General features: G+C 44.4%; 1 protein-coding gene across 1 annotated transcript; it reads right to left on the bottom strand.

Moving 5' to 3' along the window:
- Positions 1 to 1,688: 1,688 nt before the first annotated feature.
- LOC124035918 (transmembrane protein 208-like) lies at positions 1,689 to 6,904 on the bottom strand. Its single transcript, XM_046349810.1, has 6 exons — positions 6,745 to 6,904; positions 6,350 to 6,445; positions 6,206 to 6,265; positions 5,896 to 6,032; positions 5,619 to 5,703; positions 1,689 to 5,519 (listed from the first exon to the last, which is right to left on the bottom strand). Exons 1-6 carry the CDS (start codon positions 6,748 to 6,750, stop codon positions 5,379 to 5,381), a joined length of 525 nt encoding a protein of 174 aa, XP_046205766.1. The 5' UTR covers positions 6,751 to 6,904; the 3' UTR covers positions 1,689 to 5,378.
- Positions 6,905 to 15,409: the final 8,505 nt, after the last annotated feature.

Below are 15,409 nucleotides of genomic sequence, written 5' to 3'. Positions count from 1 at the left end.
TCATTGCAACTGCAAGTTATAGGCAATTTAATAAATCCATTTGCCAGCCCCAGGTAAGCTACACAAGTGGCAAAAATGTATTTGCAATGACTCCAGTGATATCATTTCAACATATTTATTGCATCAAATGGTAGTATATAGTAGCCTACATAGAAAATGATAGGCTACTTAATGGCCAACAGATATCTATCTAGTGGCACAACTTTAGTTTTAGAAGTGGGGAGGACACATTATCTACACTTCAAACAGCCAACCCGACCGCTCGTTGTCGTCCGCTTGGCCCTAGAGCCCACCATTCCCTCGTTTTGTGTCCTATTCCAATGATAAAACTAGGGGGGGGGGGGTCATCCCCAGCGAAAGTATCACTCTCCACATTCAATATCAGTTTCATTGTGGCCATATCAGAATATCAGAAGCACACGAGGGAGTTTCATAACTTCCATTTAACATTTCTACACACACACAGCACTCCAGACCCAAGAACTGAAGATTCACACTCTAGAGCACCTAGTTGTTTTCCTGTGCATTGTCACCTTATTTCTTGATGCGCATCAGTTCTAGCACGTTAATATGTTTTATGGAAAGAGGGTTGGAAATACGTCTCCATAATAATCTAAATAGCCTAGCGACAACTGGTTAAAGTTGTCATGACTGTCTCCTCTCACTCATGTGACTCAGCTGCAGCACTCAGTCTCAACATACAACTACCCCCTCCGGCCCTCCCCACCACTCATGCACTCACTCACAGTTGACTCAGCAACAGGCTACTTCACTACCTGATAGTCAGCGGCAGGTCACAGTGAAATATATATTTTTAAAGAAAAATGTCATGACGGCCATGATGCAATTTAGAAGTAGCCCAAAAACCTGCAGCCCATGACCAATACATTTGTGGCAGGTTCGGAGAGCATTTTCACAAACCTTAACCCTGTTCAGTCTCCTAACCTGCTACGGAAATGCAACTTCGGTATTGAAGTGGCGCTAAGTCTGAAGTTCATGTTCAGACTACGAACAGAGGAGGAGGTCCATAGAAATAGAAATACAGGGATTGTGCAAAAATGTTTCCAATCTCTTTTTGAATTGGAAGCATTGTGAAGCAAGCTCCATTAAAGCGGCAATCTGCCGTTGAAACAATAAGAGGGCAACCCACCCGTTTTGGTAAAAAGCTGAAGGATGGGCTGGAGAAATATAACCACTCTCAAATTCACAGACAAGAGCTATGCATGCAAGGACTGACCATCCATGATATCAACATTATAGTTTTAACCATGTTTTGAGGCTCTATAGTGTTTACAAACATGGGCATAAAACAAGCTTATATTTTGGGTTTGAATGTATCACGGCAGTTGAACTAAGCTCATGAAGCATTTCTAAGTTATATGATGTGTACATATCATTACAATGGATGTAGCAACAGCCTTTAAGGTTACATGACCATACGGATCATTTTCAAAATAAAAGTCCCCCCAAATTCTTTTTACATGAACGTTAAAGTTTTACTCTATGTTTTTCTGATTTTAAAATCGTGAAAAGGTTACTTTAATATACATTTATTGAAAACACAAACAATACTGTAGACTTCTGGGCACAGATGTTTGCTCTCTACATTGAAATAACAGATCAAAAGCTAGTAAATGTACTTGTTCAATCGTTATGAAAAAAACAGACAAAATGAGTCCTCAGACAGGTTGTTTTTATACTGAAATCAATTTAATCATATGTACATTAAGACTTTGTAGCAACAATATCTAGGCTTACATAGTTCTTGGCTGATCGTAAAAAAGGCAGACATTTCTGAAGAGTTCAACCACCACGTCACCCCTGCATTGACATGCTTACAATGTATAGGCATATTGATTACACAAGTTGCTGCCAACTAACTACCAGTGCATCAATATATACTTCCATTTCATTTGTGTATTATTCAAATATGATTTTGGTAAAGCCAGAAAAGCAGTCATAGGTCATAGCCCCATTCCTACCACCTTGTCTATGCTTGTCAATGGCTCAGGCAATAACTCACTCACTGGGGATCCATTAGCTACAGGAAGCTGTTTTCTACGATCTACCCTCCATCACTCCCCTTTTGCGGATCCGAGACGACAGTTCTATCACATCTGCAAAAGGGAGTGATGACACAACCTGGGTCATGATGTTGGGAGATATGGAGAAAGAAAATATGGATTTCACACCAAGATGGCTACACATCACAAAAAGGTATACTACTAAAGTGTCTTTATAACGCATTCATACCCTTCGACTGTGTTCCCCCTCATCCATCTACACACAATACCCCATACTGACAAAGTGAAAACATGTTTTTACACATTTCTACAAATGTATTGAACATGAAATACAGAAATATCTCATTTACATAAGTATTCATACCCCTGGGTCAATACTTTGTAGAAGTACCTTTGGCAGCGATTACAGCTGTGAGTATTTCTGGGTAAGTCTAAGAACTTTACACACCTGGGTTGAGCAACATTTGCAGATTATTCGTCGCTATACATTCAACAACCATTTTCAGGTACTGCCATGGATTTAAGTCAAAACTAAAACTAACTTGGCCACTCAGGGACATTTACAGTCTTCTTGGTAAGCAACTCCAGTGTATATTTGGCCTTGTGTTTTAGATGATTATCCTGCTGAAAGGTGAAATCACCTTCCAGTCTTTGGTGGAAAGCAGTGGAACCAGTTTTCCCTCTAGGATTCTGCCTGTGCTTAGCAACATTCCATTTCCAAGCATAACACATCACATTTATTTAGGACAAAAAGTTAATTGCTCTGCCACATTTTTTGCATTATTACTTTAGAGCCTTTTTGCAAACATGTTTTGTAATATTTTTATGCTGTTCAGGCTTTTCACTGTCAATTTGGTTAGTATTCTGGAATAACTACAATGTTGTAAACATTTGGCCATTTCCCAATAGCCGCCGCCCTTCTTTACGAGGCATTGGAAAACCTCCCTGGTCTTTGTGGTTGAATCTGTGTTTGAAATTCACTGCTCGACTGAGGGACCTTACAGATTATTGTATGTGTGGGGTGCAGAGATGCAAGGTACTCATTCTAAAATCATGATAAACACTATTATTGCCTACAGAATGAGAATGAATGAGTCTATGCAACTTATGTGACTTGTTATTGAACATATCTTTACTCATAAAATTATTTAGGCTTGCCATAACAAAGGGGGGTTGAATAATTAACTCAAGACATTTCAGCTTTTAATTTTTAATTCATTTGTCCCACATTGACATTATGCGGTATCACGTGTGACAAAATCTCAATTTAATAAATGTTTTAATTCAGGCAGTATCAACAAAAACATGGAAAAAGTCCAAGGGGTCTGAATACTTCCTGAAGGCACTGTATATTTCCTCTTGCTTATTTATGCTGTGAAGAAATGCACTTGAAAATGTTAATGCATATACACAACTGTTATTGTTTGTAATCAAATCATTTGTTCAGCATTGCGAAGGATGGGAGCGACAACGATGATCAGGGCCGAGATACAATCCAATCGCGGATTTAGACAATGTGCCATTAATAACTGAACAAAAATATAAATGCAACATGTAACGATTTTACTGAGTTACAATTCATATAAGGAATTCCATCAACTGAAATAAATTCATTAGGCCTGAATCTATGGATTTCACATGACTGGGAATACAGACATGCATCAGTTGGTCACAGATACCTTTAAAAAATATATAATAATTAAAGGCAGGGGAGTGGATCAGAAAACCAGTCAGTATCTGGTGTGACCACAGCGCAGCGCGACATCTCCTTCGCATAAAGTTGATCAGGCTGTTTATTGTGGCCTGTGGAATGCAATGGCTGTGCGAAGTTGCTGGATATTGGCAGAAACTGGAACACGGCATCGTACATATCGATCCAGAGCATCCCAAACATGCTGAATGAGTGACATGTCTGAGTATGCAGGCCATGGAAGAACTGGGCCATTTTCAGCTTCCAGAAATTGTGTAAAGTGCTGAAACATGAGGTGATGGCAGTGGATAAATGGCATGACAAATGGGCCTCAAGATCACGTCACGGTATCTCTAAGCGTTCAAATCGCCATCGATAAAATCCAATTGTGTACGTTGTCCGTAGCGTATGCTTGCCCATACCGTAACCCCACCGCCGCTCCGGAGCACTCTGTTCACAATGTTGACATCATCAAACACGAAGCCATACACGTTCACTGCGGTTGTGAGTCCGGTTGGACAGACTGCCAAATTCTCTAAAATGACGTTGGAGGAGTCTTCTGGTAGAAATGACCATTAAATTCTCTAGCAGCAGCTCTGGTGGACCTTTCTGCAGTCAGCATGCCAATTGCATACTCCCTCAAAACATGAGATATCGGTTTGACAAAACTACACATTTTAAAGTCGCCTATTTCGTTGTCCTCAGCCCAAGGTGCACTGGGTAATGATCCTGCTGTTTAACCAGCTTCTGCTATGGCACACCTGTCAACTGGATGGATTATATTGGCAAAGGAGAAATGTTCACTAACAGGGGATGTCAACAAATTTGTTCACAACATTTGAGAGAAATAAGCTTTTTGTGCATATGGAAAATATCTGGGCTCTTTTATTTCAGCTCATGAAACCAACACTTTACATGTTGTGTTGATATTTTTGTTCAGTGTAAAAGTCCTTTCCGATTGAGCCGACATATGCAGCAGTAACAGTGAATAGAGTCTCCACGAGAACATTGACTTTAAGCGGTGCACTGCGGACAACGCACAACCGGATTTAATTTCAACCTTCCCAATTCCAAATCAACACCTAGCACCGAACCCTACGCACGTCATATAGATCTGAAATAAATAGCTGTAAAAGCAAGGTAATAGTTCCCCCTTGGTCTAGATTAACACCTAGGTGGTTGTTGCTAGTTGTCTATTTGGAATTGGGCATATGAGTGTGTGATCTGATGAGCAGTGTCTAAAATAAAAATGTCTGCCACAGGGCGAGATCACCACATCCATTTCACGAGTTCAGGTGAAATTGATGCGATACGTAGACCTAGATTATGAACAATTGAATGTAAACAAATGACAGGCCAAGGTAATATGACAGCATGTGTTGGTGGTGATGATGTCATCAGCCCGACAAGGACGATTTCCTCTCCAGATGTAAAGAAAAAGGGGATAGGGCTAGAGGGGGAGAGGAAGAAAGGGAAGGATGGAGGGGACGGGGGCGAAAGAGGAAAACCAGACAACCCACAGGGTCCGGTTCAGTTCTTTATCCATACCTGGATGTCTTTGGGCACACGTCAAAAGTTCCTCCTGAATAACTTAACCGTAGAGTTCCTGGCTGTCTGTATTTAGACTAATTCTGTGTGTAGAAATGCCGCGGCAGTCGGCCAAGCTAGAACCTCTTCATCTGTCTGCGCTCCTGTCGCCTCTGCTTCTTCTCATTCGCCTCCTCTGGGGCGGCACCAGGGGTCTCGGCCGAAAACCAGGGGCCTAGGAAGTTCACCCACAGCAGGAACATGGCACGGGCCGGGGCCTGGCGCACACAGATTGATTAAGAGATCAACGAGGTCCATAAGAAAGGGAAAATAAATAACCAAAGAGAGAGTACAGCAAGTATGAGGTAAACGCTCACCAGCAGCCAAAGATACCAGAACCAGGAGGAGATGGTGCTGAGCACTTGTAATATGGCAGTTAGCAGGATAACATCCTTCAGATGCCTAAAATGACAAAGAATCCATCATAATGCACCACACTGCCATCACATCTTTGAAAATATGTACCCTTGAATGGAGATAAGGGTACCAATGTTACATGCATGTTGAACAGGCTGAATTCTCTGCCACACACACACTGTATGTTTGCACACTCATGTTCACGGGAACAGACACTCCGGCAGTGTGAGCACTCACTCTGCCATCCCCTGCTCCATGTTCAGATCTATTCCTCCGTCCAGCAAACTCCCATCCTCACCAAACACTGCTTTGGCCATGGCAGTCATGGAGCGGTAACTGCCCACATACACTGCTAGTGCAAACACCAGGGCAAACTACAGGGGTGGGAGATGGAGGAAGGAAGAGAGACAGGGGGAATGAGACAGTGGGGGAGAAACCAGGAAGGGAGGAGGAAAGAATACATGTAGTAATCCGCCATCGTCCCAGTTTTACTGCTCAACAGTAGAGCCATCAATGTCAATAACATACACAGAATGAACTCGCTCACCCATGTCCAAAACGTTGAAGAGCTATAGAAGACCAAGAGGTTTAACGCAGTGTATATCGCCTGGGAGAGAAACAAGTGTCAGGTGCTGTACTAGTCACAGTTTCCATTCAAAAGGTAACATCGACAAGGAAGATGGTGTCTTACGTTGGCTCCCAAGATTACTCTGGTGTAGAACTTGAGTGTCGCCCCATTCTCCTCGTGGATTTGCTTCTTGCCTTTAGTGCCGACCTTACCTTTGGGCTGTGTGCATTAGAAAGGCAGACTGTTAGTGTAGTCAACATTGTCAACATTGCATGGACTCAGAAGATAGCTTACTTGCATCAATATGGAGACAGGCTGTGTAGGGTTTGTCAACTAACGTTGGCTCAAGCTAATTCATTGGCTTTGATACACAGTTTATCATTCTATTAAATGAATTAGTCAATAGGTACTTATAACCGAGGGTGAGTTAGTTGCTATGGTGTTATAAAGCATAGTAGACTCGTTATCCTATGCTCTCTGCCCAACCTGAAACATACGCAGATCAAAGATTCTCCTACCGCCATTAGTTCCTCAACCCTGTGCTGCTGCTGCTGCTCCTTTCACGTACGCGTAGTAGGTACTTTTTTGACATCGACTTGTACAGTATTCGAGCAATTTAGATGGACCGTTATAACACAGGCTTGACGTTCAACTGTGACGAGCTCTCGATAAAGGTAACGCGTCAGCGTTGAAGAATGACACTTCCGGCGCAGGTAAGACGTCACTAATTCAAATGACTTTCTATTCAAAATGACTTTGTTGCCACCTGGCGTGGTGAACGTGAATGCATTCAACTGGTTGTAGTTATTGCACAATTTTTGTAATTTACAAATATAACAATGGGCCAACTCAACCAGAACCATTTTGACAGCCATGCCTGACAATAACTATATAGATGAAGAATAAAACATAAGCAAATCAACCATATATACCTGCATCAAACATGGTGCCAAGTAGATGGCGATCATGAGATCAGCTCCACTCCACACTAGCAGTGTGCAGTGGAAGAACAGCTTCACTGGGCACCTGGCCTGCAGAGTTCAGTACTACTGCACCCTGTCCTGTTGGGTTATGTCTGACTGATTCGAAAGTGTATTTCCATACATTCACCACTTGAGGTCAACAACTCATAAGACAATCTTTGAATGATCACATTTTGATGAAGCCCTGACCACTGTAGTGAAATAGAAATAGAATTGTGACCATGTAAAATGTGTGTATAAATGTTGACCACATCACTCACTTTTTTGCATTTTTCATCCCTGAAACCAAAGATTTCCCAAGGGCTCAGGATTTAACCAAGTCAGACCATTGCAGGGTGCAGGGATGAAGCCAGCCATATCAGGAGCAGTTGAAACACGGAAAACAATGCATAATGAGCAATAAAGTATAATCTTCACTAACATTAGGAATTTACCATTTTCATTTTATTTCACCACTGGTATTTTATCACCACCATTACCTGCATAACTTGGACTGATAGAGGATCAGTTTTGATTGCCTGCAAACACATTAAAGCCATAAATGCAGTGCGAGTAAACCATTAGTGTACCTCTTGCCAGGGTCTTCAGTAGTTTGGTCAGACTGGGTAGTATCTGCTGTGGACAAATCCTTAGATGATGGGTCACGTCTGGCTTCAATGGGCTCACGGTCATCACAACATACTATTTATTCATCACTATTTTCATGATTTTCTTCAGGATTCCCTTCCAGGTCAGTCCCAGCAGGAGTTACCAGGGTCAGGTCTGATTGCTCTGGGAGTGGTATAGCAGCACCCTCATCATGACTTCCAGTGTGGCCTTCGTCAGGGTTCAGTGGTGCCCATGGTACAGGCACCTGCAGCTGGGGTAACCTCTGTCTGGGGAGAGGCTGCAGGGAGGGCAGCTAACACTCAGCCCAGTCCAAGCTCTTGGCACCCCAATGGTGGAACTAGCTTTCCCCTGAAGCTAGGACAGCAGAGGCTAAATCAATCTAAGATACATTATTCTGAACCAACACTTGCACTTGACACCACCCCCCCTCCTTACTAGCGCTGACTTTGCTGATAGCTACTTTATTGAAGGTACGTGTACTTACTATGCTTGTGATGTGTGGTGATCCCACCTAGCTATCTTAAAAGTACTACACTAACTGTAAGTCGCTCAGGATAAGTGATTAAAATGTAATGCTGGTGCAGGCAGTTGTACTCTGAGAAGTTACCACTGGGTGGATATGTGGTTGTTGGGGGATTAGTGCTTCTGGACACATGGTTGAAACCATGGTTGAAACTTTTTTTTATTGTTGGACATAAAAGTGTAAAAACACCGGGAAATGAGCTCCAAGTGATTTAATTTAAGAAATCTGTTCCTAAGTATTCCTATGCCTAATAGATAGACACATGATAATATAAAATATAAGCAAGGTTTGAAATTATTATGTTTTAGTCAACAATATCTGTTTGGGCTTATTTGCAGTCAATTTGCAGTCTACAAATTATTTGTAATTATAAACTGGGTGGTTCGAGCCCTGAATGCTAATTGGCTGACAGCCGTGGTATACCACAGGTATGACAAAACATGTATTTTTACTGCTCTAATTACAATGGTAACCAGTTTATAATAGCAATAAAGCACCTCTGGGGTTGTGGTATACGGCCAATATACCCCGTCTAAGGGCTGTATCCAGGCACTCCACCGTTGCATCGTGCATAAGAACAGCCCTTAGCCATTGTATCTTGGCCATTTACAGTGCATTCGGAAAGTATTCAGACCTCTTCACTTTTTAAACATTTTGTAACATTACAGGCTTAATCTAAAATTGATTAAATACATGTTTGTCCTCTACACACAATACCCCATAATGACAAACCGAAAAAAAGTTTTTTTTTTTTTGCAAATTCATTCAAAAAAAAATCATAAATACCTTATTTACATAAGTATTCAGACCCTTTGCTATGAGACTCAAAATTGAGCTCAGGTGCATCATGTTTCCATTGACCACCTGTGGTCAATTCAATTGATTGGACATGACTTGGAAAGGCACACACCGGTCTATATAAGGTCCCACAGTTGACAGTGCATGTCAGAGCAAAAACCAAGCCATGAAGTCGAAAGAATTGTCTGTAGAGCTCCGAGACAGGATTGTGTCAAGGCACAAATTTGGGGACTGGTACCAAAACATTTCTGTAGCATTAAAGGTCCAAAAGAACATAGTGGCCTCCATCAGTCTTAAATGGAAGAAGTTTTAAACCCCCAAGACTCTTCCTAGATCTGGCCGACCGGCCAAACTGAGCAATCCGGGGACAAGGTCCTAGTCAGGGAGGTGACCAAGAACCTGATGGTCACTGACAGAGATCCAGAGTTCCTCTGTGGGGATTGGAAAACCTTCCAGAAATTGCACCAATCAGGCCTTTCTGGTAGAGTGGCCAGACGGAAGCCACTCCTCAGTAAAAAGCACATGACAGCCCCCTTGGAGTTTGCCAAAAGGCACCAAAAAGACTCTCAGACCATGAAAAACAAGATTCTTTGGTCTGATGAAACCAATATTAAACTCTTTGGGCTGAATGCAAAGAATCACCTTCCAACAGGACAACGACCCTAAGCACACAGCAAAGACAATACAGGAGTGTCTTCGGGATAAGTTTCTGAATGTCCTTGAGTGGCCCAGCCAGACCCCGGACTTGAACCCGATCGAACATCTCTGGAGAGACGTGAAAAAAGCTGTGCAGAAACACTCCCCATACAACCTGACAGAGCTTGAGAAGATCTGCAGAGAAGAATGTCAGAAAGTCCCCAAGTACAGGTGTGCCACACTTGTAGCGTCATACCCAAGAAAACTCGAGGCTGTAATCGCTGCCAAAGGTGCTTCAACAAAGTACTGAGTAAATAGTCTAAATACTAGTGGAAATGTGATATTTCCGTAATGTAACAAAATGTGGAAAACGGGAAGGGGTCTGAATACTTTCCCAATGCACTGTCCACACACCCTAAGGCCTTATTTCTTAATTATGTTCTGGCCCGCCGGACCATCCGCTCAAGAAAAAACAGCCCACGGATGAATCTAGTAGATGATCCCTGCTCTAAGGGCTGACCCACCACTTCCAAATGATAATGTTTCTCTGCCTGAAAGCTTGGCTTGTAGTTACAAAATGTTCCTTCGTCCTGGGTGAATCCATAGCAACCAGATGTGTAGTGGCAGTTTCCCTTGAATTGAAACCACTGGAGTCACTCATCCTATGATTAAACCCCTCGGAGAGGATCTGTCTACCCCAGGCTTGAGGAGGCTAACCTGGGCATACCCTCTGGTCTCATTGCTCAAGTCAATATTAATTGGTGCCATCTTTGGGCAGGGAGACACATACCTGAGTATTTCTGTTGGACTGGTCAACTAGCTGCATACCTGTTGAAAACCTGTAGTAAACTTGGAGCATTCTTACCCTGTTGAGTATCGCAATTTGCACAGGTAACTAGCACTGAACAAAGCAACAACCTGGTCTCAGAGCATTTCGTATTATTCTTTTTGTAAATCCGAGACACTCCATTTAGTATGATATACTACGTTTTTTAGGGTATGTATTACATTTACATTTACATTTAAGTCATTTAGCAGACGCTCTTATCCAGAGCGACTTACAATTAATTTGTAGATGTCCATCATCAATGTCATATGATATGTTATGAATTAGAATTTGTATGATACATCTGGCACTGCCTTAGGTCTATTCCCCAGGCAGTATTAATGTTGTTCCATGTCCGTACGCTACACTTGTGTCCTGTAATGCGTTCTGTTACGGTTATTATTAAACTCACTACCTGCACTTGCTTCCCATCTCCCAGTGTCATTGTTACAGAACACAGCCTCAACAAATGGAAGCAGCAGGAAATGAGGACCTCTCCCAGATGGTCGACGAACAGGGAAACCTACTTTGTATGCACCACAACCAGCTGACGCAACTGGGGATGGCTATGGATGAGGTTCTTTGCAGTCGTCAACATGCCTGCAAGGTGTTGCCTTCCACTGGCGGAGGATACTCTGCCACCAGTCGACCCAGCGACACAGCACATCAGTCTATTCAGCAGTCTGCCCAGGTCAGCGATGCCCGTTTGTCCCTTCTGGATAAATACGATGTAACCCCATCTAAATGCCGTGGCTTCCTTCTCCAGTGCTCCCTCTATTCTGCGGATCAGATGGGAGCCTCAACCACAGAGAAGTCAAAGGTTGCCACGGTAATTTCTCTGCTGACTGGGCGGGCGTTGGAGTGGGTTACGGACGTCTGGGAGAGGAGGGGCTGGCTTTGTAAGAGGGGTTCATGGCTCTGTTCAGAGCTATTTTTTTATCATCCACTGGAGGACAGAGAGAGGGGTGAGTGCCTACTCCAACTAGGGCAGAATGACCAGACCACTGCCGAGTACGCGCTCACCTTCCGGACTGTCACAGCATCCAGTCGATGGAATGAGGGAGCACTCCATACGCTATTCATAAGAGGACTGTGCGAGGAGGTCAAACGGAACTGGCATGTCCTGACGACAACCTCTCCTTGGCTGCACTCATCGATAGCCATCAGGTTGGATAACCTACTTCGGGTGCGTTGGTACCCACATTGCTTCTCTCCCTCAGTGAACACTCTGTAGCAGAGCCTGAACCTTTGGAGGTAGGGGTCACACGCCTCTAAGCGGAGCGACGCAGAGACAGCTGAGGCTCCGTCTCTATTGTGGTCAATGGGGGGCACCAGCTTCAGCAGTGTCTGGTACATCCCAACCCGGAATCCATGAGGGGGATGGTCACGTGATTTTCCACCTCCTTGGGAAGGTGTGACTATCCCATCTTCATCCGTTTCTGCTAAACCCTTTTCAGTGTCGCTCACACAAGCTGGCTGTCCCTCACGTACTGTTTCTACAGCGACAGTGGATTCCGGTGCCGTGGGAAACTTGACTAGACCCTTGCTGCCTCTCTGAACATCCCCCTCATACCCGCTCTCATCACACACCACTCACCGTGGAGTCCATTCATCAGGAAAACATCCCCCTCATTACTAGTGCACCAGCTCACAAGATCATCCTTGGCCTCCCATGGCTCCAATGCCATAACCCCACCCTCATGGTTGAGGATGAGAATCAGACTGGTCACCCGAATGCCAGAGGACCTGTGTTCCTCTTGTCATAGTTCCTGTGCTCTGGGACGTAGATGTGGACTTCGCCAGGCTCTGGAGAAGGACACCTGCTCCCACTACCTGAGCGCATCTACGTTGCCACTGGGATAAGGGAGAAACTATTGACCTGGGCACACACAGCTGTGTCACTGGACATCCTGGGATCACCCGTACTATACAATTGCTCTCCGAAAAATATTGGTGTCCCACCTTGCCGCAGGACGTTACACTCTACATCAACTCCTGTTCTGTGTGCCCAAACAAAGTCTCCCGGCACGCTCCAGCATGGAAACTCCTCCCCCTTCCTGTGCCTCAGTGTCCCTGGTCTCATGTGTCCATTGACTTTTGTTACCGATCTCCCCTCTGACGGTTTCACCACCATTCTGGTGGTTGGGGACAGAATTTTGTTTCATCCCTCTAGCCTCCCTACCACTCTCCAGGTTAATGAGGCACTGTTTCAGCAGGTCTTCCGGCATTATGGCCTTCCGGAGGACATCGTCTCCAACCGTGGCCCCCAATTCACATCTAGGGTATGGAGAGCCTTTTCGGAGAAGCTCAGGGTCACAGTCAGCCTCACTTCTGGGTATAGGCCTCAGTCAAACAGGCAGGTGGAGAGGATGAACCAGGCGCTGGGGAGGTTCAGGAGACACTGACAGGACTGGCAGGGGGGAGGGGGCCCAATTCCTTCCATGGGCGGAGTATGCCCAGGATTCGTTACATCACTCCTCCACCGGGCTGACTCCCTATTAGCCGGCCCTGGCTCCGTGGACCCCAGGCCAGACCGAAGCTTCAGCGGCAGATGAGTGGTTTAGGCGTGCAGAAGTGTGGAGCGACGCTCACGTGAGACTCCAGTGCGCCGTCCACCATCAGAAGAAGCAGGCAGACCGACTCCCCGTGTTCCATCTTGGTGATCATGTCTGGCTCTCTACCGGGAACCTACCACTCTGCCTGCCCTGCAAGAAGCTGAGCCCCCGGTTTGTGGGACAGTTTAAGATTCTCCGGAGGGTCAATGAGGTGACTTATAGGTTACAGCTCCCCAGAGACTACCGCATCTGACCTTTTATGTCTCCCTTCTCAGGCCGGTGGTTCCTGTCATGTCTCCCCTCCAGCGTTGCAGGTTTACTAACGACCGGTCCTGGCAACATCCTTACGCGCACCTGCTCCTCATAATTAGGCTCACCTGGACTCCATTTCTCTTCTCATTATATCTGCCTATCCCCTATATCTGGCACTCCCTTAAGTCTATTCCCCAGGCAGTAATAAATGTTCCATGACGTACGCTACACTTGTCTTGCTTTGTTCCGTTTATTTAACTCACTACCTGTACTGACTTCCCGTCTCCCAGTGTCGTCATTACAATAAGGCAGATTTTGAGCTTTCTCCTAAAATTTAGGATGTTGATTATTTGACAATGATGTGATAGCCATTTCTTCCTTTGCAACTCAATTGTTATATCCATTCGTGATGGCTGTAGGTTACTTTTGTAAATGGGCTTTCTTTGACACAAAGTGTAATGGCTCCTGTTAACACAAATAATAGTTTGTTTTCCTGTGTGGTGCATCTGGTTAAGGCCAATGTAGTCATGTCACAACATGGCCTTTAAACTTTCACCATTGGTATACTAATGTTGGTTCCTGTAAACTGAGATGCTAATACATTGAATTTTCAAATTGCTAGACCTAAACACCTAAAATGTTAATTATATTTTCAGTTTAAAATTCCCGAGTTTTACAATTACAAAATTGCTATTTCCAAGGCAAATGTAATTTCTCAGGGGAGGAGTATGTTTTTTGTATTTTTTTTTATACTGTATCTTTTATATTCATTACTGATAAAACCACATCAGAAGTTGCTATTGAACAATCGGAAAAACATGTTAATTAGTTTACAAAAGAATGGAGCACTCCTTTCTAGCTTGCAGGAAAGGTGCTAACTACGGACATTTGCATGTCTAAAGAAGACAATGCTACCCACCAAAAGGACACTGCTGAAGTGATGCTGCTAGGACCAAGAACTGCTGGTCTGAATGACTACAGTGCTGGCTGTCCAGTTGTAAACAGTTCTGATGCAGAATCAATGTGTTCAAGACAATTTTGTAGGGCAGCCCCCGAAGTGCCATATCAACTGAATACAAGAATTTACTCTGGTGTTAGTGAGAATGCTATTCATTGACTACAGCTCTGCATTCAACACCATAGTGATGATCTTTGAGGGCACTAAGCTAAGGATGCTGGGACTAAACACCTCCCTCCGCAACTGGATCCTGGACTTCCTGACGGGCCACCCCCAGGTGGTAAGGGTAGGTAACAACACATCCGCCACACGGATCCTCAACATGGGGGCCCCTCAGGGGTGTGTGCTTAGTCCCCTCCTGTACTCTCTGTTCACTAATGACTGCACGGCCAGGCACGACTCCAACACCATCATTAAGACTGCTGATGACACAACATTGCCTGATCTCCGACAATGACGAGATAGCCTATGGGGAGGTCAGAGACCTGTCCTGGAACCACATAGCAAACAACCTCTCCCTCAAAGTGATCAAGACAAAGGAAATGATTGTGGACTACAGGAAAAGGAGGACCAAGCATGCCTCATTCTCATTCACAGGCTCATTGACAGGGCTGCAGGTTCAAGTTCCTTGGTATACACATCAACAAACTAACAAGGTCCAAACACACCAAGACAGTCGTGAAGAGGGCACGACTATTCCCCTTCAGGAGACTAAAAAGATTTGGCATGGGTCCTCAGATCCACAAAAGGTTCTACAGCTGCACTCGTATGGCAACTGCTCGGCCTCAGACCGCAAGACACTACAGATGTTAGTGCGTATGTTAGTGCCCAGTACATCGCTGGGGCCAAGCTTCCTGCCATCCAGGACCTCTATGTCAGAGGAAGGCCCCCAAAATTGTCAAAGACTCCAGCCACACTGTTTTCTCTGCTACCACATGGTAAGCGGTACCATAGCACCAAGTCTAGGTCCAAGAGGCTTCTAAGCAACTTCTACCCTCAAGCAATAAGACTCCTGAACATCTAATCAAATGGCTACCCAGACT

Source organism: Oncorhynchus gorbuscha, linkage group LG05 (assembly GCF_021184085.1).
Source record: "Oncorhynchus gorbuscha isolate QuinsamMale2020 ecotype Even-year linkage group LG05, OgorEven_v1.0, whole genome shotgun sequence".
NCBI lineage: Eukaryota > Metazoa > Chordata > Actinopteri > Salmoniformes > Salmonidae > Oncorhynchus > Oncorhynchus gorbuscha.
Note: the sequence above shows the minus strand (reverse complement) of the source record. Positions and strands in the feature narration are given on the sequence as shown.

Bases quoted from the DNA above. Each gene is read 5' to 3' on its own strand.
- LOC124035918 (XM_046349810.1), bottom strand. The intron at 6,033-6,205 runs GTGAGCGAGTTC...CCACCCCTGTAG, and splicing joins CTTCAACGTTTTGGACATGG to TTTGCCCTGGTGTTTGCACT. The intron at 5,520-5,618 runs GTGAGCGTTTAC...TGTGTGCGCCAG, and splicing joins TCTGGTATCTTTGGCTGCTG to GCCCCGGCCCGTGCCATGTT.